The sequence below is a fragment of the Eschrichtius robustus genome, chromosome 3 (assembly GCF_028021215.1).
Source record: "Eschrichtius robustus isolate mEscRob2 chromosome 3, mEscRob2.pri, whole genome shotgun sequence".
Taxonomy (NCBI): Eukaryota; Metazoa; Chordata; class Mammalia; order Artiodactyla; family Eschrichtiidae; genus Eschrichtius; species Eschrichtius robustus.
Genome location: NC_090826.1, coordinates 162,137,739 through 162,165,398, shown reverse-complemented (window position 1 = coordinate 162,165,398; position 27,660 = coordinate 162,137,739). Strand labels below are relative to the sequence as shown.

General features: G+C 35.1%; 1 protein-coding gene across 1 annotated transcript in view; it reads right to left on the bottom strand.

Moving 5' to 3' along the window:
* Positions 1-27,660, bottom strand: part of CATSPERE (catsper channel auxiliary subunit epsilon) — a 271,733-nt gene that overhangs the window by 231,679 nt on the left and 12,394 nt on the right. The window contains exons 3-4 of the mRNA XM_068538508.1: positions 2,434-2,507; positions 2,086-2,155 (exon numbers count right to left, since the gene is read on the bottom strand). Of these exons, the coding sequence (XP_068394609.1) occupies positions 2,086-2,155; positions 2,434-2,507 (144 nt within the window). The remainder of the gene's footprint in view (positions 1-2,085; positions 2,156-2,433; positions 2,508-27,660) is intronic.

Here is a 27,660-nt window from a genome sequence, read left to right as displayed (position 1 = left end):
AGGATTAATCTCAAAAATATACAAACAGCTCATGCAGCTCAGTATCAAAAAAACAAACAACCCAATCAAAAAATGGGTGGAAGATATAAATAGACATTTCTCCAAAGAAGACATACAGATGGCCAAGAGGCATGTGAAAAGATGCTCAACATCACTATTTACTAGAGAAATGCAAATCAAAAGTACAATGAGGTACTGGTCAGAATGTGCATCATCAAAAAATCTACAAACAGTAAATGCTGGAGAGGGTGTGGAGAAAAGGGAACCCTCTTGCACTGTTGGTGGGAATGTAAATTGATACAGCCACTATGGAGAACAGTATGGAGGTCCCTTAAAAAACTAAAAATAGAACTACCATATGACCCAGCAATCCCACTACTGGGCATATACCCTGACAAAACCATAATTCAAAAAGAGTCCGTACCACAATGTTCATTGCAGCACTATTTACAATAGCCAGGACGTGGAAGCAACCTAAGTGTCCATCGACAGATGAATGGATAAAGAAGATGTGGTACATATATACAATGGACTATTACTCAGCCATAAAAAGGAACGAAATTGGGTCATTTGTAGAGATGTGGTGGACCTAGAGCCTGTCATACAGAGTGAAGTAAGGCAGAAAGAGAAAAACAAATATATATTAATGCATATATGTGGAATCTAGAAAAATGGTACAGATGAACCTATTTGTAGGGCAGGAATAGAGACGGAGACGTAGAGAACGCACATGTGGACACAAGGGAGAAGAAGGGGTGGGATGAACTAGGAGATTTAGATTGACATATATACACTATCATATGTAAAATAGATAGCTAGTGGGAACCTTCTGTATAGCACAGGGAGCTCAGCTCGGTTCTCTGTGATGACCTAGTTGGGTAGGATGGGTGGGAGGGAGGTCCAAGAGGGAGGGGATATATGTATCCATATAGCTGATTCCCTTCGTCATACAGCAGAAACTAACACAACATTGTAAAGCAATTATATTCCAATAAAAAATTCCTTATTATTATTATTATTATTTTTGTTGACTAGAGAGGATTCAACATCACTCTTATTTATTTGCATTCATATAGCTTTCCTGAACTGAAGAAAATGTAGTGGAATACAAATAAATCTGCTAGAAATGGCTCTTTAATTGTTGATATTGTCATAGGAGTATATGATCTGAGACCCACTTATCTGGGACTACTGTTATCACTAAGGTGGTAACTGGGGCCTTAATATATTTATTAATAAAAAAGCTAATGTAAAAATCATATATGGTGATCTCCTCTTATCCACGGGGGATATATTCCAAGACCTCCAGTGGATGGCTGAAACTGCAGATAGTACCAAACCAGCCCTATATATACTGTTTTTTCCTGTACATACATACCTATGATAAAATTTAATTTGTAAATTAAGCACAGTAAGAGATTAACAACAATAATAATAAAGTAAAATAATTATATCAATATGATATTTTTTCTTTCCTTATTTAGTCAAAAACTTTCACCTTTTCACTTAAAGGAAGCACTTAATTGCTTCTCTTTGGCGTATCTGAATTGCCAGAACCACTGTTCTTGCACTTTGGGGGCCATTATTGAGTAAAATAAGGGTTATCTTCACACAAGGTTATCACAAAAATAGATCTGATAACTGGGACAGCTACTAAGTAACTAATGGGTAGGATATGCTAGACAAAGGAATGATTCATGTCCCAGGCAGGATGGAGCGGGACGGCATGATAATTCATCATGCTACTCAGAACAACTGCAATTTAAAGCTTGTGAATTGTTTATTTCTGGAATTTCCCATTTAAATTTTTTGGACCATAGTTGACTGTGGGTAACTGAAAGCACAGAATGTGTAACCATGGGTAAGTGGGGAACTACTGTATCAGTTCATAACATAATTTGCTATGAGATACTTCTAAAAATTAATGATATATTGACAATAATTTAAAAATACCTCTTATTTATAGTTACAAGTCAACTATTTAAAACAGGTTAAATTAAGTTAAAACATCAAAAATAAGGCAAAATAAAATGTAACAGGGATGATTATTTAAGATTTACTAATTTATCATTAAAATCAACTTACTGGGCCCGTAACAATTGGTTTTATAATCTGAATACCAGGAGAAGAACAACGTAGTTCTGTCTTGGGTGATCTAGCATTTAAAAACAATGGGAAAGGAGAAATAAGTATAGATGCATATGAGATTCCCCTACTACTTTTTAAGCCTAAAAACTTCCATTCTTTGCTAATAAGAAAAATAAAGAAATATAGCAATAGTTTACTTCTCGCCTATTTTCAAAGTGATTTTGTCTTTCTTTTCACATCTATTAATGAAAAGAAATTTACATTAAACCACAGCCTTGAATCTGAACGTCCACACTATATGAATGGTTTTTACACATACACTGAGTTTCACAGCAAATATCTTACCTTTTATTTTTTATAGAACAAGTTCCTGGCACACTCCACTCAGAAAATAATGTTCCTTCATACTCTAACTTAATCTGGAAAAGAAGGTAAAATAGCTCAAACAAAAATCTGCTCTAAAATTTTTTATCTCAGTGTTTAGATGTAGGGCTCAATATTCTGAGTCATTATTTAAAGAGAGAATAACTAAAATTCAATCCCTTTGAAATTGTACAAGTAAAGGAAAAATAACAACTTTTACAGGACACTTCAATAGTCTCCCTCCAACTATAAGATTTTTATTTTATTTTACTTCAAAAATAATCTATTAAGTGTCTAGAAGGTGACACTTAAGGTGATACAATCATCATAACTTTCTTCAGTCGCATTTTCCTTATTTCTACTTTTTTTCCTGCTTCCACATTCTTTCATTTATAAGCTCTTTCTTCCTGGAAGTATGCTCATACACTTTCTAACATTATCAGTCTTAGTCTCAACACTGGTCATCCTCTTCAGCCAGAGTTGGAGCCCAATTTCACCTCCTAATATTGTTACATAAAATTATGTACATATATATGTATACAGTTTTATGTATATATATAAATATTGTTTCATTGGTTTTACTTGAATGGGGATTATAATACCAGCTATCTCATATATTTGATGTTATAGGATTAATGACAGTGTATAAGAAGATAAAAGAGAAAAGTTCACCAGAAGCTATGATACAACCCTGTAGTATATAAAGCAAAATTTGATAGAATTACTAGAAGATATTTTAAAAGTCACAAATATAGTGGTAGACTTTAACACACTTTTTTCAAGCCATAGATTAAACCTGAAAAAAAGGTAGTTACAGTTGACCCTTGAACAACTCAGGGGTTAGGGGCACTGACACTCCACGCAGTGGAAAATCTGCCTATAGTTTATAGTTAGCCTTTTATAGATGCAGTTCTTCAGTATCTGTGGTTTCACATCCACAGGTTCAGTCAACCTTGGATTGTGTAGTACTTTAGTATTTACTATTGAAAAAAATCTTTGTATAAGTGGAACAGTTCAGCTCAAACCTATGTGTTCAAGGGTCAACTCTGTGTGTGTGTGTATTTCTAAAATTAACCAATACAAAATATATTCTTTTCAATCTCACATAGAACATTTACCAAAATTGACCACATTTACAAAGGAAGTGTTAGCCAATCTCAAAGTATTATTATCACACATACTGTGCCTTTGATATTAATGAAATAAAATAATTAGAATTTCTCATAAAGTTAATCAGAAAATATTTTAGGATATTTGTAATCTTTAAAAACAACTACTTCTGAATGATTCATGGAGTAAAGCAGAAATCACAATGAAAATTACACAATATTTATGAATAAACAATAAAAGCAGTTGATGTTACCAAAATCTGTAGCATGTAAACAGGCCTTAAAGGAAATTTATAGCCTTAAATATATATAAAAGAAATAAGGTAGTTTGAAAGTGAATAAACTCAGTTTTCAGTATAAGACGCTAATAAAATAACCACAGAGAAAACCCAAAAAAGTAAAAAGAAGGATACAAGAAAGAAGAAAAATTGGAATTTACAAAAGGAAACAAATTGGGACAGATTAGTGGTGATGTAATATTTTAATCTACTCAAATTTCCTTATAAACACGGAGAGAACAATTAGTACAGCACCAAAAAAACACTGGACAACATCAACAATAAAACTCAGTGACAAGGTATCCCTCAAAATCCCAAATAAAATTGGGTTGAGACAGACCAGTTAAAACTACCAGACTCATGTGATATCAGCAAGAAAGCAAAAGAAAGCAAGTATGATAGGCCTTAGAAGAAAACACCTCAGTCAATGATAGGTATTCAGTGGCAACCATGGCAGGACAATTTGAGAATAGCAACTCTAACCAGAGGGATTTTTACACTTTTCAATTTCTAAGTAAGTGCAAGAGGTCTCTGATAACGTCTGAAAGGGCAGGAGGAACTGGGACCTATCCTGGGCATATATCTGGAGAAAAACATGGTGCAAAAGGATACATGCACCCCAATGTTCATAGCAGCACTATTTACAATAGCCAAGACATGGAAGCAACCTAAATGTCCATTGGCAGAGGAATGGATAAAGAAGATGTGGTACATATATACAATGGAATATTATTCAGTCATTAAAAAGAATGAAATACTGTCATTTGCAGCAACATGGATGGACCTAGAGATCGTCATACTGAGTGAAGTAACTCAGACAGAGAAAGAAAAACATCGTATGATATTGCTTATATGCAGAATCTAAAAAGAAATGATACAAATGAACTTATTTACAAAACAGAAACAGACTCACAGACTTAGAGAATGAACTTATGGTTACCAGGGGGGGAGGGATGGGGAGAAGGGCTAGTTAGGGAGTTTGTGATTGACATGTACACACTGCTATATTTAAAATGGATAACCAACAAGGACAGGGAACTCTGCTCAATGTTATGTGGAAGCCTGGATGGGAGGGGAGTTTGGGGGAGAATGTGTAAACCCATCTAACATTGTTCAAAATAGAGTAGTAGTGTCAAGGGCCACTAGCAAGTCTCCTTCAGACATCCAAGGACTAGAAAATTACTGAAGACAAAAAGTTACAGATTCTCAGAAAAACCACATCCTATAGAAGCACAGCCAGCTCAGATACAACTGTGGACCAAAGTAGATATGAACCCACCCCCTCTTTCCTGCACCTTGCCCTTTGAAGCCCAATAAATGACTCGAACCCCCACCTTCAGTGCTGATGCCACTCTATGCGTCTAGCCCCTTTCCTCCCTTGGAAAGTGAATAAAAACGTTCTTTTCTTCCCTTGTTAATACTTCTGTGAATTCTTTCACAACCTGTATCGGCTCACCTAACAGAATGGATACATGTATATGTATGGCTGAGTCACTTTGCTGTGCACGTGAAACTATCACAACACTGGTAACCAGCTATACTCCAATATAAAATAAAAAGTTTAAAAAAAACAAACAAAAAATGAAATCAATGAGCCAAAGACACCTTCCAGGACAAAGATCCATAATGAAGAAAGATACAGGAAAAAGAATACCAACTGAGCTGGAAAGGGACAATAAGAACAAAGGAAAGAGAAACTACAGATAAATGAGGGAGGGAAACAGAATCTGGAAATCTCAGAAAGTATTAGCCTTATTTTTGGACACTCTACAAAACAACATAAGAGGTAACTCTAAAGGTTAGAAAAGTTATTTTGACCCACCACTCCCTCCTTAAAGAGCAAGAAAATTAATTTCATGCTTTAAAAAAAAATGAGCAATAGAAAGAGGATCACGGTAAAATCACACACAGTTATAATAAGAAAAAGTAGAGAGTAAGAAACAGAATAACATCTCTGTAAGACCATACTCCATATATATATACACATACACACACACACACACACATACACACACATACATATATATTTTGGTCATGCCGCACGGCTTGCGGGATCTTAGTTCCCTGACCAGGGATTGAACCCATGCCCCCTGCAGTGGAAATACAGAGTCCTAACCACTGGACCACCAGGGAATTCCCCTCAATAAATAAATTAAAGCTGTAATGTAATATGAGGGTTAGTTTTATGCGTCAATTTGGCTAGATTATAGTACCCAGTTATTTAATCAAATGCTAATATAGGTTTTTCTATGAAGGTATTTTATAGATGTGGTTTATATCTACAATCAGTTGACTTTAAATAAAACAGAACACCTTTGATAATGTGGGTGGAGTCCCTTTCGATCAGTTGGAAGCCTTCAGAGCAAAAACTAAGGTTTCCTGGAGAAGAAATTCTGCTTCAAGACTACAGCATTAATTCTTCCTCGAGTTTCCAGGCTCCGGCCTGACCTATCAAACTTGCCAGTCCCACAATCACATGAACCAATTTCTTAAAATAAATCTCTTAATATAAACATGTATAAATTCTATTGGTTCTGTTTCTCTGGAGAGTTATGACTGATATACCAATTATTTCAAAATGAGGCAAAATAAATAAGAAAGTGATAGAAATTATGAAAGAAAAATATAAATCAGAATTTAAAACTCATAAATTTAAAACTCATAAGCTAGAGCTCAGGAAAAAGTAGAAATAAAGAAAAAGTCAATTTAGAAATGAACTAAATTAGAAGCAAAATTGTGAATAAGCCTAATAAATAAGGTTTTGAGATAAATAGAAGGTTTTCTAAAAAAAAAAAGAGATGAAAAGTGACTCAAGAATAAGTGACAAATATTAAAGATAGGCAAAGAAAATCCAATATATACACAGTTGTGAAGAAGAAAACGTAAGTGATTGAGACAGAACAATAACATTAACAATAACTCAAGAATAATATGTGAAAAAAATAACTTGAAACAATGTATTGAAAGGGTGCAACTCATACCTAGGAAAAACAATTAAGAAAGATTTTTTAAAAGACCAACCCAGGACCTATATTAATAAAAGCATTGAACCTGATAAGAAACCCTTTGGGGATCCTGACAAAAAGAACAAGTTATTTACAAGGGAAAGAATATCAGATTTCCAGTAGACTTTTCAGGTGTAACACTTTATGTCAGAGACAACAAAGTAACATCTGTAAAAAGATATAAAAATATTAGCCAATAACTTTTATATCCAGATACACCAACTTTTAGATAAAAGTTCACAGATAAGGTCTTATGACTCAAGAAATATTGCTCTTATGAGCCCTTCCTGAGGAAACTACTAGAAAAAGAGAAGTTCAGACCACCAAAATGACTGCAGAGACATCAACATAAGGACTGATGTTAAGTATTAAATAGGAATTATTCTGTAGAAATATGTCTACATGGTGGCTATTAAAAATGAATATAGTTGCTAATGACTATACTCTGACACTGTGTCAAAACATGAGTGCTAGGTGAATTATGGTTAGTCCAGGTTAACAGTGGCCAAATAAGTTCAACTCTCTCCACACATTTCCCAAAAAAAGTACACAGATCAACAAATAAAACCAAGAAAATTCTACATTACAGCATACCTAGAAGACAAAGTACAATACAAACTTCAAGAAACCTGTAAGTAAAAGAAAAAACAACAATTTTTAGCACAGCTCTCACTCAAGTCCCTGTCATAATCCTTTGTGGAGAGTAAAAGAGCTTCTGAAAAACTGCAGAAAACAGAAAAGACATGAACAGAAGTTTAAGATTGAATTTAAATCACCCACAGAAAGAGAAAGTACACTCTAAGTGCAAAAAATACTGCAAAAAGACTCCTGGAAGATCAGAGCACTGATTATGAGGAAGAGACTTAAAAGTGTGTGAGAGCTGAGGTGGGAGCCTCAGAAAGGCATCACTTTTGGAGCGAAGAAGATAAAGGAAAGGAGGAACACCCTTTGGAAAGTGAGTGGTGAAGGGAAAGAGAAGCAAGGGGGAGAAATTTAGGATATTACAAGCTAATAAAAAAACCTCAAAGTAAATACAACATCCCCAATAAGAATCCATCAATTAAAGAAACTGCACATTGCTACAATGAGATAAAAAAGTAAACTTTAACTAGAGATCTTTTAAACTAATCCAGACTGCCAACCTATCCATGAAATTCATAAATATAAGCAGTCTTTATCTATACAAAACTACTATAAGAGACTAGAAAACGAAAATAAAAGCATTTCAGTTAATAAAACTGCCTTCTAAAAACCAAACACAAAGCAGAAGAAAACTGCAAACTAACATCCTAAACTGAATTAAATATCCTCAAACAAGTATTTGATGATGAGAAGAAAAATCGTGAATTATAAATTTACAAACAAGGAACAGAAATGAACCACAAGTAGAAATAAGAGTTGACAACTAGGAATGAAACAGATGATTATAAAGGAAATGAAGACTAAATTAAAAGATAATGATGGGAGATTACATTTAAATAAAAATTGAATAAAAGGCATTGAAGAAAGACAGAAAAACAACCAAGAAAATATAAATGAAGTAAGTAAAGAACCAGAGAGAAAATGATTGAAGTGGAAAGCAGACAGAAAAAAAACCCAAATCCAGCATCTGTATAATTGGAGTCCGTGAAGTTGAAAAGCAAAATAATGGGAAAATAACTAATATTTATATTTGGTTTGTCTTTTTATTACTGAATTATAATAGTTCTTCATATATTCTAGACACAGGTCCCTTATCAGATACTTAATTTGCAAAAATTTTCTCCCATTCTGTGGATTGTCTTTTCACTTTCTTGATGGTGTCCTTAGAAGCACTATAGTTTTTAATTTTGATGATGTCCAATTTATCTTTTTTCTTTTGTTCCTTGTGCTTTTGGTGTCATATCTAAACTATTGCCTAATCCAAGGTCATGAAGATTTTTCCATATGATTTTTTTCTATGAGTTTTATAGTTTTAGCTCTTATACTTAGTTCTTCTATCCATGTTGAGCTAACTTTTGGATATGGTCTGACTTTTGGATATGGTCTGAGGTAGGAGGCCACCTTCATTCTTTTTCATGTGGATACCTCATTGTCCCAGCACTACTTGTTGAAAATACTATTCTTTTTCCATGGAATTTTCTTGAAGTAATTGTGAAAAATCAATGAAGTTTTAATTTCTGGACTCTTCTATTCCACTAATCTATTTTCCTATCCTTATGCCTATCTGACACTGTCTCAATTACTGCAGCTTTGTAGTAACTTTAGAAGTCAGGAACTGTGAGTCTTCCAACAACAAGTCTTCTTGTTCTTTTTCAAAACGTTTTGCCTATTCTGGTTCTCTTGAATTTCCAGGTGAAATTTCATACAAAATTACAATCAGTTGGTAGTTTTAATAGTTTTCTTTTTAATGGATTCCTTAGAGCTTTCTACTTAGAAGGTCATGTCATATACAAATAGAGGTAGTTTGTTTCTTCCTTTCTGGTGTGTATGTCTTTTATTTCATTTTCTTGCCTTAATGCCTTAAATGTGGACATGGTGTTTATATTTTTAAAATTTAAGAGTCATCATTTTTACATACACATTGAAATGTTTATAAATAAAATATGTCTATGCTAGTTTCAAAATAATAAAGGAGGGGATAAAGTAGGTAGTAGAGTCAATGAAACAAGATTGGTCATGAGTTGGTACTACTGAAGCTGGCTGATGGGTATATAAGGACTTATTAAGTATAATAAAATAATTTCTATATTTTATATATGTTAAAATTATGCTAAGCTCTATACTTTTGTGTATGTTTAAGTTTTTCCATAATAAAAAGTTTTTAAAATGTGAGTTTAAAACAGAGAACAAGTTCTGTGGCAATTACCAAACTTATATACAAACCTCTCTAATGATGTATAAAAATTGGTATAGTCAAGTGGCTTCAGAATGTTTCAAAAATGCTTACCAACTTCCAATATTTTAGGTTATTTGGGGTTATTAAACAACAAAAAAAAATGAAATCCCACTTAAATTCACATAGAGTGGAGAGAGTTTTTTTGAGATATAATTGACATGTAACATTATATTAGTTTCAGGCATTCAGTATAATGATTTGATATTTCTATACATTGTGAAATGACCACAAGAATAAGTCTAGTTAATATCCATCACCAAATATAGTTTAAATTTTTTTCTTTTGATGAGAACTTTTAAGATCTACTCTCTAAGCAACTTACAAATATGCAATACAGTATTGCTAACTATAGTCACCATGCTGTACATTACATTCCCATGACTTACTTATCTTATAACAAAGTTTGTACCTTTTGACCCCCTCCGCTAATTTCACACTCCCCCATGCCCCAACTCTGGCAACCACCACTTTGTTCTCTGTATATATGAGGTTTTTTTTTTAATTGATTCCACACGTAAGTGAAATCATATGGCATTTGTCTTTCTCTGACTTATTTCACTTATCATAATGCCCTCAAGGTCATAAATGTCAACATTTCATTATTTTATGGCGGAATAGTATTTCATTGTGTATATACACTACATTTTCTTTATCAATTCATCTATAAGACATTGAATTGATGAGATACTTAGGTTGCTTCCATATCTTGGCTATTGGAAATAATACTACAATGGACATAGAGGCATAAATTGAATATCTTTCCAAGTTAGTACTTTCATTTCCTTTGGATAAATACCCAGAAATGGAATTACTGGATCATATGGTAGTTCTGTTTTTAATTTTTTGAGAACCCTCCATAATGTTTTTCCATACTAGCTGCACCAATTTGCATTCCCAATAACATCGCACAAGAGCTCCCTTTTCTCCACATCCTTGACAACACTTGTTATTTCTTGGCTTTCTGATAATAGCCATTCTAATAGGTGCAAGGTGATATCTCACTGTGGTTTTGATTTGCATTTCCCTGATGGTTAGTGATGTTTAGCACCTTTTCATGTACCTATTGGCCTTCTGTACATCTTTGGAAAAACATATATTCAGATCCTCTGCCCACTTTTAAAATCAAATTGTTTGTTATTTTTCCCCTGTTGAGTTGTATGAGTTCTTTATATATTTTCTATATTAACCCCTTATCAGATATATGATTTGCCTTTGAGCTGTTCCCTTTTCATTTTGTTGATGGTTTCCTTTTCTGTGCAGAAGGTTTTTGGTTTGATATAGTCCCATTTGTTTATTTTTGTTGCATTTGCTTTTGGTGTCAAATCAAAAAAATCATCACCAAGACTGATGTCAAGGAGCTTACTGCCTATGTTTTCTTCTAATAATTTTATTGTTTCAGGCCTTACCTTCAAGTCTTTAATCCATTTTAAGCTAATTTTTGTGTATGGTGTAAGACAGTATTCCAGTTTCATTCTTTGCATGTGGCTGCCCAGTTTTCCCAACACCATTTATTAAAGAGATTGTTCTTTCTCCCTTTTATAAACTTGGATACTTTGTTGTAAATTAATTGGCCATATATGCATGGGTTTATTTCTGGACTCTTTATACTGTTCCATTGACCTATATGTGTTTTTTTGCCTATACCATACTGTTTTTATTACTATGGCTTTGTAATATAGTTTGAAATCAGGGAATGTGATGCCTCTAGCTTTATTCTTCTCTCTTAAGATTGCTTTGGCTGTTTGGAGTCTTTTATGGTTCCACACAAATTTTACAATTGTTTGTTCTATTTATGTGAAAAATGCAAATGGAATTTTGATAGGAATGTCATTTAAATGTAGATTGCTTTTGGCAGTTTGGACATTTGAACAATATTAATTATTCCAGTCCATGAGCACAGAGCATCTTTCCATTTATTTGTGTCTTCTCCAATTTCTTTAAGACATTATCATATCTTATAGTTTTCAGTGTACAGATTTTTCACCTCTTTGGTTAAATTTAGTCCTAGGTATTTTATTCTTTTTGATGCAATTCTAAACAGGATTGTTTTCTTCATTTCTTTTCCTGATATTTCATTATTAGTGAACAGAAACACAACACATTTTGAATATTGATTTTTTTATCCTGTAATGTTACTGAACTCGTTTATAAGTTCTAACAGATTTCTGGTGGAGTTGTTAGGATCTTCTATATATAATATCATGTCATCTGCAAATAGTGACAATTTTCATCCTTTCCAATTTGGATTTCTTTTTTTTTTTCATGTCTGATTGCTGAGGCTAGGACTTCCAATACTCTGTTGAATAAAAGTGGAAAGAGTGGGCATCTTGTTCCTGATCTTAGAGGAAAAGCTTTCAGCATTTCACTAAGTATGAATGAAAGGGGTTTAGCTGTGGGTTTGTCATTTATGGCCTTTATTAGGTTGAGGTCCATTCCCTCTCTGCACACTTTGTTGGGGTTTTTTTAAATCATAAATGGATGTTGAATTTTTTCAAAAGCTTTTCTGCATTTGAGATGATCATATGATATCTATCCATCATTTTGTTAATGTGGTATATATCACACTGACTGATTTGCTGTTTAACCATCCTTCCATCCCTGCAACTGAGTCCCCCTGCCAAGTTTATGATTAACCTCTCTATCTAAAACGTCATTCCCGGGCTTCCCTGGTGGCGCAGTGGTTAAGAATCCGCCTGCCAATTCAGGGGACATGGGTTTGAGCCCTGGTCCAGGAAGATCCCATATGCTGTGGAGCAACTAAGCCTGTGTGCCACAACTACTGAGCCTGCGCTCTAGAGCCCACGAGCCACAACTACTGAGCCCGCATGCCACAACTACTGAAGCCCGTGCACCTAGAGCCCATGCTCAACAAGAGAAGCCACCGCAATGAGAAGCCCGCGCACCACAACAAAGAGTAGCCCCTGCTCACCACAACTAGAGAAAGCCCGCGTGCAGCAACAAAGACCCAACTCAGCCAAAAATAAATAAATAAAATTTATGAAAAAAATAAAAATAAAAATAAAACGTCATTCCCTGTCTTACCCCACGCCTTGATTGAAGAGTAACAAAGAAAAGGGGGATTGAAACTAAGCAATGCCCAGATGGGCCTTTCTCGGTAACAGACCCCCTACATGCTCCCCATCCCTCACTTAAAGAAAAATTTCAGTCTCCTGAAATTTCCCTGAGTTGCAAAGTCTGGCTCAAGGATTAATGATCAAAGGAGTGAGATCAGGCAGAGACAAAGAACAGCATTCAGGCAAGAGAACTGGTAACAACTTAAACAATAGATCAGCCATATAGCAGAGTCACAGGACTTTTAGCTCCTCCCTGAAGGACACAGAAAGTAATGTCTGACACACATTCCTAAGTTGTTTTTACAGAAACCAGACCCCCACCAGATGAAAACTGCTGACCACAAGCACATAGACCCCCAAACTGGTTAAAACCAGGTTGATGATTGAAATCCCTGAAACATTACCCTGTTACCTCACCATCAACCAATCAAAGAACTGCGCACAAGCTGATCACGCACCCTGTGACCCTCTTCCTCACACTGTCTTAAAAAACCCTTCCCTGAAAGCCATTGGGGAGTTTGGGTCTTTTGAGCATGAGCTGCCCATTCTCTTTGCTTGGTGTCCTACAGTAGACTCTGTACATTCCTTCACCACAACCCAGTGTCAGTAGATTGGCTTTGCTGTGCGTCAGGCAAGTGGGCCCAAGTTAGGTTTGGTAAAATCCCTAGAATAAATCCTACTTGATAATGATGTACGATCCTTTTAATGTACCATTGAATTTGCTAATATTTTATACTGCTTGCTAATATAATGTACTGTTGATCTGCTAATATTTTGTTGATAATTTTTGCATCTTTGTTCATTAGGGATATTGGCCTGTCATTTTCTTTTCTCATGGCATCCTTGTATGGTTTTGGTATTGGGGTAATGCTAGCCTTGTAAAAAGAGTGCGGAAGTATTTCTTCCTCTTCTGTGTATTGGAACAGTTTGAGAAGGATTAGTATTAATTCCTCCTTGAATGTTTTGTAAAATTCACCAGTGAGCCATCTGGTCCTGGACTTTGGTTTGTTGGGATGTTTTGATTATTGATTTAATCTCCTCACAATTAGTTTGTTCAGATTTTATATTTCTTTATGATTCAGCCCTGGAGGTTTGTATGTGTCTAGGCATTTATACGTTTAGGTTGTTAAATATGTTGACATGTAATTGTTCATAGTAGTCTCTTATGATTCTTTGTATTTCTGTGGCTATCAGTTGTAATGTCTCTTTTGTTTCCAATTGTATTTCTTTGACTCCTCCCTTTTAGTCTGCTGAGTCTAGCTAAAGGTTTGTCAATTTTGTTTATCTTTTTAAGGAACTAGCTCTTAGTTTCATTGATTTTTCTATTGTTATTTTTAGTCTTTATTTCATTTATTTCTGCTATGATCTTTGCTGTTTCCTTCCTTCTACTAACTTTGGGCTTCATTTAGTCTTCTTTTCTAGTTCCATGAGGTGTAATGTTATGTTGTTTGAGAATTTTCTTGTTGTTTTTTTTCTATATATATATATATATATATATATATATACACATATGCATTTAAGTTTTGAACCTACCTCTTAGACCTGCTTTTGTTGCATCCTGTAAGTATTGATATGTAGTATTTCCATTTTCATTTGTGTCAAGGTATGTTTAGAGTTCTCTTTTCTTCTTTGACCCATTGGTTGTTCAGCAGCATATTGTTTAATCCCCATATATTTGTGAATTTTCCAGTTTTCTTCTTGGCATTGATTTCTAGTTCCATACCATTGTAGTCAAAAAATGATGCTTGATATGATACCAATCTTCTTAAATTTTAAGACTTATTCTGTGGTCTAACATATGACCTATCCTGGAGAATGTTCCATGTGCACTTGAGAAAAATGTTTATTCTGTTTCTTTTGGTTGAGAAGTTCTGCATATATCTGTTAAGTACATCTGGTATAATGTGCCATGTAATCTTGATGTTTCCTTACTGATTCTCTGTTTGAATGATCTAGTCATTGATAAAGGTGGGGTATTAAAGTTTCCTATTATTATATTACTATTTCTCCCTTTGGGGTCTGTTAATTTTTGCTTTATATATTCAGATGTGCCTATGTTATGTATATAAATATTTACAAATGTTTAAATAGTCTTGTTGGATTGACCCCTTTATCATTGTCTTTGCCTCTTATTACAGTCTTTATCTTAAAATATATTTTATCTGATACAAATATAGCTAATCCTGCTTACTTTTGGTTTCCATTTGCATGGAATACCTTTTTCCATCCCTTAAGTTTCAGTCTGTGTGTGTCCTTACTTATAAAGAGTCACTCTTAGACAGCATATAGGTTGGTCTTATCTTTTTATCCATTCAGCCACTCCATGTCTTTTGATTGGAGCATTTAGCCCATTTACATCTAAAATAATTATTGATAGGTATGTATTTATTACCATTCTGTTAATCATTCTCTGGCTGTTTTGTTATTCTACATTCCTTTCTTCTTCTCTGCTCTCTTTTTGTAGTTTAGTGACTTTTTTAGTGGTTTCCTTGATCCTTTCCTTTATCTTGTGTGTATCTACTGTAAGTTTTTGTTTTGTGGTTACCATAAGGCTTACATATAAAAACTTACAACAGTCTATTTTAAGTTGATAACAATTTAAGTTTTATGACAGTCTAAAGCTCTACATTTTTATTCCCCCACCCCCACATTTTATGATTTTGATGTCACATTTTACATATTTTTATCCTGTGTGTCCCTTAGTGTAGTTCTAGTTTTTACTACTTTTGTCTTTTAACATTCTTATTACCTTTATAAGTGATTAATCCACTACCTGTACTATATATTTACCTTTCCAGTGAGATTTTTTTCTTTCAAATATTTTCTTGTTACTAATTAGCACCCTTTCTTTTCAGCTTAAAGAAGTCCCTTTAATATTTCTTGTAAGGCAGGTTTAGTAATGATTAACTCCTTTAGCATCTGCTTGTCTGGAAAACTATCCTTCCTTCAATTCTGAATAACAACTTTGCCAGGTAGAACATTCTTGCTTGGAAGATTTTTTCTTTCAGCACTGTAAATATATGGTGCCAGTCCTTTCTAGTTTGCAGTTTCTGCTGAAAAATCTGCTGATAGTCTTATGTGTGTTTCCTTTTACATAACAAGTTGCTTTTCTCTTGATGATTTTAAGATTTTTCTCTTTGTCTTTAACTTTTGACATTTTAATTATAATGTGTTTTTGTGTGGGTCTCCTTGGGTTTATCTCAGTTGGAATTCGCTGGGATTCCTAGATCTGGATGTCTGTTTCCTTCCCCAAGTTAAGGTAGTTTTCAGTCATTATTTCTTCAAAAAGTTTTCTGCCCCTTTCTCTCTCTCTTCTCCCACTGGACCCAACAAATGTGAATGTTAGCCCACTTGATGTTGTCCTAAAAATCCCTTAAGATTTTTTTTTTTTACATTCTTTTTTCTTTTTGCTGCTCTGATTGGATGAGTTCCACTGACCTGTCTTCAAGTTCTCTCATCACTTCTTCCACTTCATCTGATCTGCTACTGAACTCCTCTATTGTATGTTTCAGTTCAGTTACTTCTTCAGCTCTGTGACTTCTATTTGGTACTTTCTTATATTTTCTACTTCTTTGTTGTTGTGGTCATTGTGTTCATTTATTCTTCTCTTGAGTTCAGTGCTCATTTTTATGACCATTACTTTTTTTGAAGGATTAAAAAAAATTTTTTATTGACATATAGTTGATTTACATTGTTGTGTTAATTTCTGCTGTACGCCAAAGTGATTGTTATACATATATATATATATATATTCTTTTCATATTCTTTCCCAATATGGTTTATCACAAGATATTGAATATAGTTTCCCTGTGCTATACAATAGGACCTTGTTGTTTATCCACCCTATATATAACAGTTTGCATCTGCTAATCCCAAATTTCCAATCCATCCCTCCCTCCACCTGCCCTCCCCCTTGGCAACCACAAGTCTGTTCTCTATGTCTGTAAGTCTGTTTCTGTTTCGTAGATATGTTCACTTGTGTAGCATTTTAGTTTCCACATATAAGTGATATCATATGGTATTTGTCTTTCTCTTTCTGATTTATTTCGCTTAGTATGATAATCTCTAGGTCCATCCATGTTTCTGCAAATGGCATTATTTCTTTCTTCTTTATAGCTGAGTAATATTCCATTGGAGACATATATATATATATACACACACATATATATATACATATATATATATACATATATATGCGTATATATATATGTATATATATATATGTGTATATATATATATATATATATATATATCTCACATCTTCTTTATCCATTCATCTGTTGATGGACATTTAGGTTGTTTCCATGTCTTGACTTTGTAAATAGTGCTGCTATGAACACAGTGGTGAGTGTATCTTTTCGAATTATAGTTTTGTCTGCAAATATGCCCAGGAGTAGGATTGCTGAATCATATGGAAACTCTATTTTTAGTTTTTTGAGAAATCTCCATACTGTTTTCCATAGTGGCTGCACCAATTTACATTCCCATCAACAATGTAGGAGGGTTCCCTTTTCTCCACACCCTCTACAACATTTATTATTTTTACGCTTTTTATTGATGGCCATTCGGACTGGTGTGAGGTAGTACATCATTGTAGTTTTGATTTGTATCTCTCTAATAATTAGTGATGATGAGCATCTTTTCATGTGCTTATTGGCCATCTGTATGTCCTCTTTGGAGAAATGTCTATTTAGTTCTTCTGCCCATTTTTCGATTGGGTTGTTTGTTGCAATTGAATTCTATGAGCTGTTTGTATATTTTAGAAATCAAGCCCTTGTCAGCCACATCCTTTGCAAATATTTTCTCCCAGTCTGGAGATTGTCTTTTCATTTTGTTTATGGTTTCCTTTGCTGTACAAAGCTTATAAGTTCCATTAGGTTCCATTTGTTTATTTTTGCTTTTATTTCTATTGTGTTAGGAGACTGACTTAAGAAAACATTGGTACAATTTATGTCAGAGAATGTTTTGCCCAAGTTCTTTTCTAAGAGTTTTATGCTGTCATGTCTTATATTTAAGTCTTTAAGCCATTTTGAGTTTATTTTTGTGTATGGTGTGAGGGTGTGTTCTAACTTCACTGATTTGCATGTGGCTGTCCAACTTTCCCAATACCACTTACTGAAGAGACTGCCTTTTCCCCTTTGTATATTCTTGCCTTTTTGTCAAAGATTAATTGACCATAGGTGTGTGGGTTTATTTCTGGGCTCTCTATTTTGTTCCATTGATCCACAAGTCTGTTTTTGTGTCAATATCATACTGTTTTGATTACCGTAGCTTTGTAGTACTGTCTGACGTCTGGGAGGGTTATGCCTTGTGCTTTGTTCTTTTTCCTCATGATTGCTTTGGCAATTCTGGGACTATTATGGTTCCATATAAATTTTAGGATTATTTGTTCTAGCTCTGGGAAAGATGTCACTGGTAATTTGATAGGGATTGAATCAAATCTGTAGATTGCTTTGGGTAGTATGACCATTTCAACAATATAAATTCTTCCCATCCAGGAGCATGGGATTATCTTTCCATTTCTTTGAATCATCATCAATTAGCTTTACAAATGTTTTGTAGTTCTCAGCATATAAGTCTCTCATCTTCCTGGTGAGGTTTATTCCTAAGTATTTTATTTTTCTGATGTGCTTTTAAAGGGGATTTCTTGTTCACATTCCCTTTCTGATATTTCATTGTTAGTATAAAGAAATGCAACTGATTTCTGCATGTTAATCTTGTATCCTGCTACCTTGCTGAATTTGTTTATCAGTTCTAGTAGTTTTTGTGTGGAGTCTTTAGGGGTTTCTATATATAGTATCATATCTGCATGATGACAATTTTACCTCTTCCCTACCAATTTGAATAGCTTTTTTTTCTTTTCCTTGTCTGATTGCTGTGACTAGGACTTCCAATACTATATTGAATAGAAATGGTGAGAGTGGGCATCTTTGTCTTGTTACAGATTTTAGTGGGAAGGCTTTCAGCTTTTCACCATTGAGTATTATATTGGCTGTGGGTTTGTTATAAATAGCTTTTATTATGTTGAGATATGTTCCCTCTATACTCACTTTTGTACGGGTTTTTATCATGAATGGATGTTGAATTTTATCAAATGCTTGTTCTGCATCTATTGAGATGATCATTCGGTTTTTGTCTTTTCTTTTGTTGATGTGTTATGTCACATTGCTTGACTTGTGTATGTTGAACCATACTTGTGACCCTGGGATGAATCCAAGTTGGTCATGGTGTATGATCTTTTTTATGTGTTGTTAGATTCAGTTTGCTAATATTTTGTTGAAAATTTTTGCATCTATATTCGTCAAAGATATTGGCCTGTAATTTTCTTTTTTGGTAGTCTTTGGTTTTCGTATCAGGGTGATGGTGGCTTCATAGAATGTCTTTGGGAGTCTTCCTTCCTCTCTGATCTTTTGGAAGACTTTGAGGACTGGTATAAGTTCTTCTTTGTATGTTTGGTAGAATTTGCCTGTGAAGCCATCTGGTCCTGGACTTCTGTTTGTAGGGAGTTTTTTCTATTTCACTTCTAGTGATCTGTTCAAGTTATCCATTTCTTCTTGATTCAGTTTTGGTGCGTTGTATGTTTCTAGAAATTTGTCCATTTCTTCTAGGTTGTCAAACTTGTTGGCATACAATTGTTCATAGTATTCTTTTTTTTTTTTTGTCTTTCTGTGGTATCCATTGTGATTTCTCCTCTTTCATTTCTTATTTTGTTTACTTGGGTCTTCTCTCTTCATGGTGAGCCTGGCCAGAGTTTTGTCTATTTTGTTTACCCTTTGAAAGAACAAGCTCTTGGTTTTATTGATTTTTTTCTATTTTTTAAATCTCTATTTATTTCCTTTCTGATCTTTATTTTCTCCTTCCTTCTGCTGACTTTAGGTTTTGTTTGTTATTATTTTTCTAATTCTCTTAGGTGGTGTGTTAGGTTATTTGAGATTTTTCTTGTTTCTTAAAGAAGGCCTGCATCACTATGAACTTCCCTTGAAACTGCTTTTTCTGCAACCCATAGATTTTGTATGGTGGTGTTTTCACTGTCATTTGCCTCAATGTATTTTTAAATTTCTTCTTTGATTTCACTGTTGACCCACTGGTCTTTTACTAGCAGGTTGTTTAGTCTCCATGTAATTGTATTTTTCTCATTTATTTTTCTGTGGTTGATTTCTAGTTTTATGCCATTGTGGTCAGAAAAGATGCTTGAAACAATTTCTATACTTTTAAATTTGTTGAAGTTAGTTTTGTGCCCTAGTATGTGGTCAATCCTAGAGAATGTTCCATGTGCACTTGAAAAAAATGTGTATTCTGCTTTCTTTGGATGTAATGTCCTGAAAATATCAATTAAGTCGAACTGTTCTATTATATCATTTAGGATCTCTGTTGCCTTATTGATTTTCTGTCTCAAAGATATGTCCACTGATGTGAGTGGGGTGTTAACATCTCCTACTTTATTGTATTCCTGTCAATTTCTCCCTTTGTCTGTTAGTATTTGTTTTATGTATTTGGGTACTCCTATACTGGGTGCATATATGTTGACAAGTATAATAACCTCTCCTTGTATTGGTCCTTTTAATATTATATAGTGTTCCTCTTTATCTTTCTTTATAGCCTTTGTTTTAACGTTTATTTTGTCTGATATGAGTATTGCAACCCCCACTTTCTTGTCATTTCTTTTTCCATGAAATATCTTTTTCCATCCCCTCACTTTCAATCTATATGTGTCCTTTGCCCTAAAGTGGGTCTCTTGTAGGCAGCATATTGTAGGCTTTTTTTTTTTTACCCAATCTGCCACTCTGTGTTTTCTGACTGAAACATTTAGTCCATTGACATTTAAGGTAATTATTGATAGATATGTATTTATTGCCATCTTAATCCTTATTTTCCCATTGATTCTATATTTATTCTTTGCCCCTTTTTCTTTTTGTTTTTCCTTTTGTCATTTGTTGATATTCATTTGTATTATGCTTGTGTTCTCTTCTTTTTTGTTTTTGTGAATCTATTGTTTCTGATTTGTGTTTAACCTGTTTTTCAAGTATGTTAACCCCTTCCTATATCCACTTGCTTTAGACTGGTAGTCATATAGCCTCAAACACGTTCTAGAAAGAAAAATTAAATTTCTTACTCTCCTCTAATCATTTTACGATTTTTAATGTCCTCTTTTACATCTTCATGTTCATCTGTTTGCTGTTCATTGTGGTTATCATCACTTTCACAGAAGCTTTTAAAATTTTTTAAAAATCTGCATACTGGCTTAAGTGACTTACTTTCCAATTGTGATTTTCTCTTTCCTATTGATTCTTACTTCTTTTCTATTTAGAGAAGAACTTTCAATATTTCCTTTAGGATACGTTTAGTATTGCTGTATTCTTTTAGTTTTGGTTATCTCAGAAATTCTTTTTTTTTTAAACATCTTTATTGGAGTATAATTGCTTTAAAATGGTGTGTTAGTTTCTGCTTTATAACAAAGTGAATCAGTTATACATATACATATGTTCCCACATCTCTTCCCTCTTCAGTCTCCCTCCCTCCTACCCTCCCTATCCCACCCCTCGAGGTGGTCACAAAGCACCGAGCTGATCTCCCTGTGCTATGCGGCTAGCCCACTAGCTACCTATTTTACGATCGGTAGTGTATATATGTCCATGCCACTCTCTCACTTTGTCACAGCTTACACTTCCCCCTCCCCATATCCTCAAGTCCATTCTCTAGAAGGTCTGTGTCTTTATTCCTGTCCTGCCCCTCGGTTCTTCATGATCTTTTATTTTTTCCCTTAGATTCCATATATATGTGTTAGCATACGGTATTTGTTTTTCTCTTTCTGACTTATTTCACTCTGTATGACAGACTCTAGGTCCATCCACCTCACTTCAAATAACTCAATTTCATTTCTTTTTATGGCCGAGTAATATTCCATTGTATATATGTGCCACATCTTCTTTACCCATTCATCTGTTGATGGACACTTAGCATGCTTCCATGTCCTGGCTATTGTAAACAGAGCTGCAATGAACATTTTGGTACATGACACTTAATGAATTACGGTTTTCTCAGGCTGTATGCCCAATAGTGGGATTGCCGGGTCGTATGGTACTTCTATTTTTATTTTTCTAAGGAACCTCCATACTGTTCTCCATAGTGGCTGTATCAATTTACATTCCCATCAACAGTGCAAGAGAGTTTCCTTTTCTCCACACCCTCTCCAGCATTTATTGTTTGTAGATTTTTTGATGATGGCCATTCTAACTGCTGTGAGATGATATCTCATTGTAGTTCTGATTTGCATTTCTCTAATGATTAATGATGTTGAGCATTCTTTCATGTGTTTGTTGGCAATCTGTATATCTTCTCTGGAGAAATGTCTATATAGGGCTTCTGCCCATTTTTGGATTGCGTTGTTTTTTTGATATTGAGCTGCACGAGCTGCTTGTAAATTTTGGAGATTAATCCTTAGTCAATTGCTTCATTTGCAAATATTTTCTCCCATTCTGGGGGTTGTCTTTTGGTCTTGTTTATGGTTTCCTTTTGCAGTGCAAAAGCTTTTAAGTTTCAATAGGTCCCATTTGTTTATTTTTGTTTTGATTTCCATTTCTCTAGGAGGTGGGTCAAAAAAGATCTTACTGTGATTTATGTCATAGAGTGTTCTGCCTATGTTTTCCTCTAAGAGTTTGATAGTGTCTGGCCTTACATTTAGGTCTTTAATCCATTTTGAGTTTATTTTTGTATATGGTGTTAGGGAGTGTTCTAATTTCATACTTTTACATGTACCTGTCCAGTTTTCCCAGCACCACTTATTGAGGAGGCTGTCTTTTCTCCACTGTATATTATTGCCTCCTTTATCAAACATAAGGTGACCATAGGTGTGTGGGTTTATCTCTGGGCTTTCTATCCTGTTCCATTGATCGATATTTCTGTTTTTGTGTCAGCGCCATACTGTCTTGATTACTGTAGCTTTGTAGTATAGGCTGAAGTCAGGAAGTCTGATTCCTCCAGCTCCGTTTCTCTTTCTCAAGATTGCTTTGGCTATTCGGGGTCTTTTGCATTTCCATACAAATTGTGTAATTTTTTGTTCTAGTTCTGTGAAAAATGCCAGTGATAGTTTGATAGGGATTGCATTGAATCTGTAGATTGCTTTGGGTAATAGAGTCATTTTCACAATGTTGTTTCTTCCAATCCAAGAACATGGTATATCTCTCCAACTATTTGTATCATCTTTAATTTCTTTCATCAGTGTCTTATAATTTTCTGCATACAGGTCTTTTGTCTCCTTAGGTAGGTTTATTCCTAGATATTTTATACTTTTTGTTGCAATGGTAAATGTGAGTGTTTTCTTAATTTCACTTTCAGATTTTTCATCATTAGTGTATAGGAATGCAAGAGATTTCTGTGCATTAATTTTGTATTCTACTACTTTACCAAATTCAGTGATTAGCTCTAGTAGTTTTCTGGTAGCATCTTTAGGATTCTCTATGTATAGTATAATGTCATCTGCAAACAGTGACAGCTTTACTTCTTCTTTTCCGATTTGGATTCCTTTTATTTCTTTTTCTTCTCTGATTGCTGTGGCTAAAACTTCCAAAACTGTTAAATAATAGTGCTGAGAATGGGCAACCTTGTCTTGTTCCTGATCTTAGTGGAAATGGTTTCAGCTTTTCACCATTGAGGATGAGGTTGACTGTGGGTTTGTCATATATGGCCTTTATGATGTTGAGGAAAGTTCCCTCTATGCCTACTTTCTGCAGGATTTTTATCATAAATCGGTGTTGAATTTTGTCGAAAACTTTCTCTGCATCGATTGAGATGATCATATGGATTTTCACCCTCAAGTTGTTACTATGGTGTATCACATCGATTGATTTGCGTATATTGAAGAATCCTTGCATTCCTGGGATAAACTCCACTTGATCATGGTGTATGATCCTTTTAATGTGTTGTTGGATTCTGTTTTCTAATATTTTGTTGAGGATTTTTGCATCTATGTTCATCAGTGATATTGGCCTGTAGTTTCCTTTCTTCGTGACATCTTTGTCTGGTTTTGGTATCAGGGTGATGGTGGCCTCATAGAAAGAGTTTGGGAGAGTTCCTCCCTCTGCTATATTTTGGAAGAGTTTGAGAAGGATAGGTGTTAGCTCTTCTCTAAATGTTTGATAGAATTCGCCTATAAAGCCATCTGGTCCTGGGTTTTTGTTTGTTGGAAGACTTTTAATCACAGTCTCAATTTCAGTGCTTGTGATTGGTCTGTTCATATTTTCTATTTCTTCCGGGTTCACTCTCGGAAGGTTGTGCATTTCTAAGAATTTGTCCATTTCTTCCAGGTTGTCCATTTCTTTGGCATAGAGTTGCTTGTAGTAATCTCTCATGATCCTTTGTACTTCTGCAGTGTCAGTTGTTACTTCTCCTTTTTCATTTCTAATTTTATTGATTTGAGTCTTCTCCCTTTTTTTCTTGATGAGTCTGGCTAATGGCTTATCAATTGTGTTTACCTTCTCAAAGAACCAGCTTCTAGTTTTATTGATCTTTGCTGTCGTTTCCTTCATTTCTTTTTCATTTATTTCTGATCTGATCTTTATCATTTCTTTCCTTCTGCTAACTTTGGGGTTTTTTTGTTCTTCTTTCTTTAATTGCTTTAGGTGTAAGGTTAGGTTATTTGAGATGTTTCTTGTTTCTTAAGGTAGAATTGTATTGCTATAAACTTCCCTCTTAGCACTGCTTTTGCTGCATCCCATAGGTATTCGGTCATCGTGTTTTCATTGTCATTTGTTTCTAGGTATTTTTTGATTTCCTCTTTGATTTCTTCAGTGATCTCTTGGTTATTAAGTAGTGTATTGTTTAGCCTCCATGTGCTTGTATTTTTTACAGATTTTTTCCTGTAATTGATATGTAGTCTCACAGCATTGTGGTCGGAAAAGGTACTTGATACGATTTCAATTTTCTTAAATTTACCAAGGCTTGATTTGTGACCCAAGATATGATCTTTCCTGGAGAATGTTCCATGGACACTTGAGAAGAAAGGGTATTCTGTTGTTTTTGGATGGAATGTCCTATAAATATTAATTAAGTCCATCTTGTTTAATGTATCATTTAAAGGTTGTGTTTCCTCATTTATTTTCATTTTGGATGATCTGTCCATTGGTGAAGGTGGTGTGTTAAAGTCCCCTACTATGATTGTGTTACTGTCGATTTCCCCTTTTATAGCTGTTAGTATTTGCCTTATGCATTGAGGTGCTCCTATGTTGGGTGCATAAATATTTACAATTGTTATATCTTCTTCTTGGATCGATCCCTTGATCATTATGTAGTGTCCTTCCTTGTGTCTTGAAATAGTCTTTATTTTAAAGTCTATTTCGCCTGATATGAGAATTGCTACTCCAGCTTTCTTTTGATTTCCATTTGCCTGGAATATCTTTTTCCATCCCCTCACTTTCAGTCTGTATGTGTCCCTAGGTCTGAAGTGGGTCTCTTGTAGACAGCATATATATGGATCTTGTTTTAGTATCCATTCAGCCAGTCTATGTCTTTTGGTTGGAGCATTTAATCCATTTACATTTAAGGTAATTATCGATATGTATGTTCCTATTTCCATTTTCTTAATTGTCTTGGGTTTGTTATTGTAGGTCTTTTCCTTCTCTTGCGTTTCCTGCCTAGAGAAGTTCTTTTAGCATTTGTTGTAAAGCTGGTTTGGTGGTGCTGAATTCTCTTATCTTTTGCTTGTCTGTAAAGGTTTTAATTTCTCCATCAAATATGAATGAGATCCTTGCTGGGTAGAGTAATTTTGGTTGTAAGGTTTTCTCCTTCATCACTTTAAAAATGTCCTGCCACTCCTTTCTGGCTTGCAGAGTTTCTGTTGAAAGATCAGCTGTTAACCTTACGGGGATTCCCTTGTGTGTTATTTGTTGTTTTTCCCTTGCTGCTTTTAATATTTTTTCTTTGTATTTAATTTTTGATAGTTTGATTAATAAGTGTCTTGGCGTGTTTCTCCTTGGATTTCTCCTGTATGGGACTCTTTGTGCTTCTTGGACTTGATTAACTATTTATTTTCCCATATTAGGGAAGTTTTCAACTATAATCCCTTCAAATATTTTCTCAGTCCCTTTCTTTTTCTCTTCTTCTTCCGGGACCCCTATAATTCGAATGTTGGTGCGTTTAATGTTTTCCCAGAGGTCTCTGAGACTGTCCTCAGTTCTTTTCATTCTTTTTTCTTTATTCTGCTGTGCAGTAGTTATTTCCACTATTTTATCTTCCAGGTCACTTATCCGTTCTTCTGCCTCAGTTATTCTGCTATTGATCCCTTCTAGAGAATTTTTAATTTCCTGTATTGTGTTCATCATTGTTTGTTTGCTCTTTAGTTCTTCTAGGTCCTTGTTTAACATTTCTTGTATTTTCTCTATTCTATTTCCAAGATTTTGAATCACCTTTACTATCATTATTCTGAATTCTTTTTCAGGTAGACTGCCTATTTCCTCTTCATTTGTTTGGTCTGGTGGGTTTTTACCTTGCTCCTTCTTCTGCTGTGTATTTCTGTCTTCTCATTTTGCTTAACTTATTGTGTTTGGGGTCTCCTTTTCGCAGGCTGCAGGTTCGTAGTTCCCTTTTTTTTTGGTGTCTGTCCCCAGTGGCTAAGGTTGGTTCAGTGGGTTGTGTAGGCTTCCTGGTGGAGGGGACTAGTGCCTGTGTTCTGGTGGATGAGGCTGGATCTTGTCTTTCTGATGGGCAGGTCCATGTCTAGTGGTGTGTTTTGGGGTGTCTATGGCCCTATTATGATTTTAGGCAGCCTCTCTGCTAATGGTTGGGGTTGTGTTCCTGTCTTGGTAGTTGTTTGCCATAGGGTGTCCAGCACTGTAGCTTGCTGGTCGTTGAGTGAAGCCGGGTCTTGGCGTTCAGATGGAGATCTCTGGGAGATTTTCGCCGTTTGATACTACGTGGAGCTGGGAGGTCTCTTGTGGACCAGTGTCCTGACGTTGGCTCTCCTACCTCAGAGGCACAGAGCTGATGCCTGGCTGGAGCACCAAGAGCCTTTCATCCACATGGCTCAGAATAAAAGCGAGAAAAAATGAATGAACGAAAGAAAGAAAGAAAGAAAGAAAGAAAGAAAGAAAGAAAGAAAGAAAGAAAGAAAGAAAGAAAGAAGGAAGGAAGGGAAGGGAAGGGATAAAATGAAATAAAATAATATAAAATAAAGTTATTAAAATAAAAAATAATTATTAAGATAAAAATTCTTTAAAGTAAAAAAATAAACAAAAAAACGGACGGACAGAACCCTAGGACAAATGGTAAAAGCAAAGGTATACAGACAAAATCACACACAGATGCATACACATACACACTCACAAAAAGAAAAAAAGGGAAAAAAAATTTATCTTTTGCTCCCAAAGTCCATCTCCTCAACTTGGGATGATTCGTTGTCTATTCAGGTATTCCACAGATGCAGGGTACATCAAGTTGATTGTGGAGATTCAATCCGCTGCTCCTGAGGCTGCTGGGAGAAATTTCCCTTTCTCTTCTTTGTTCGCACAGCTCCCGGGGTTCAGCTTTGGATTTGCACCCGCCTCTGCGTGTAGGTCGCCTGAGGGCATCTGTTCTTCGCTCAGACAGGATGTGGTTAAAGGAGCAGCTGATTCGGGGGCTCTGGCTCACTCAGGCCAGGGGGAGGGAGGTACGGATGCCGGGCAAGCCTGCGGAGGCCGGCATGATGTTGCAACAGCTGGAGGTGTGCCGTGTGTTCTCCCAGGGAAGTTGTCCCTGGATCACGGGACCCTGGCAGTGGCGGGCTGCACAGTCTCCCGGGAGTGGAGGTGTGGAGAGTGACCTGTGCTTGCACACAGGCTTCTTGGTGGCAGCAGCAGCAGCCTTAGAGTCCCATGCCCATCTCTGTGGTCC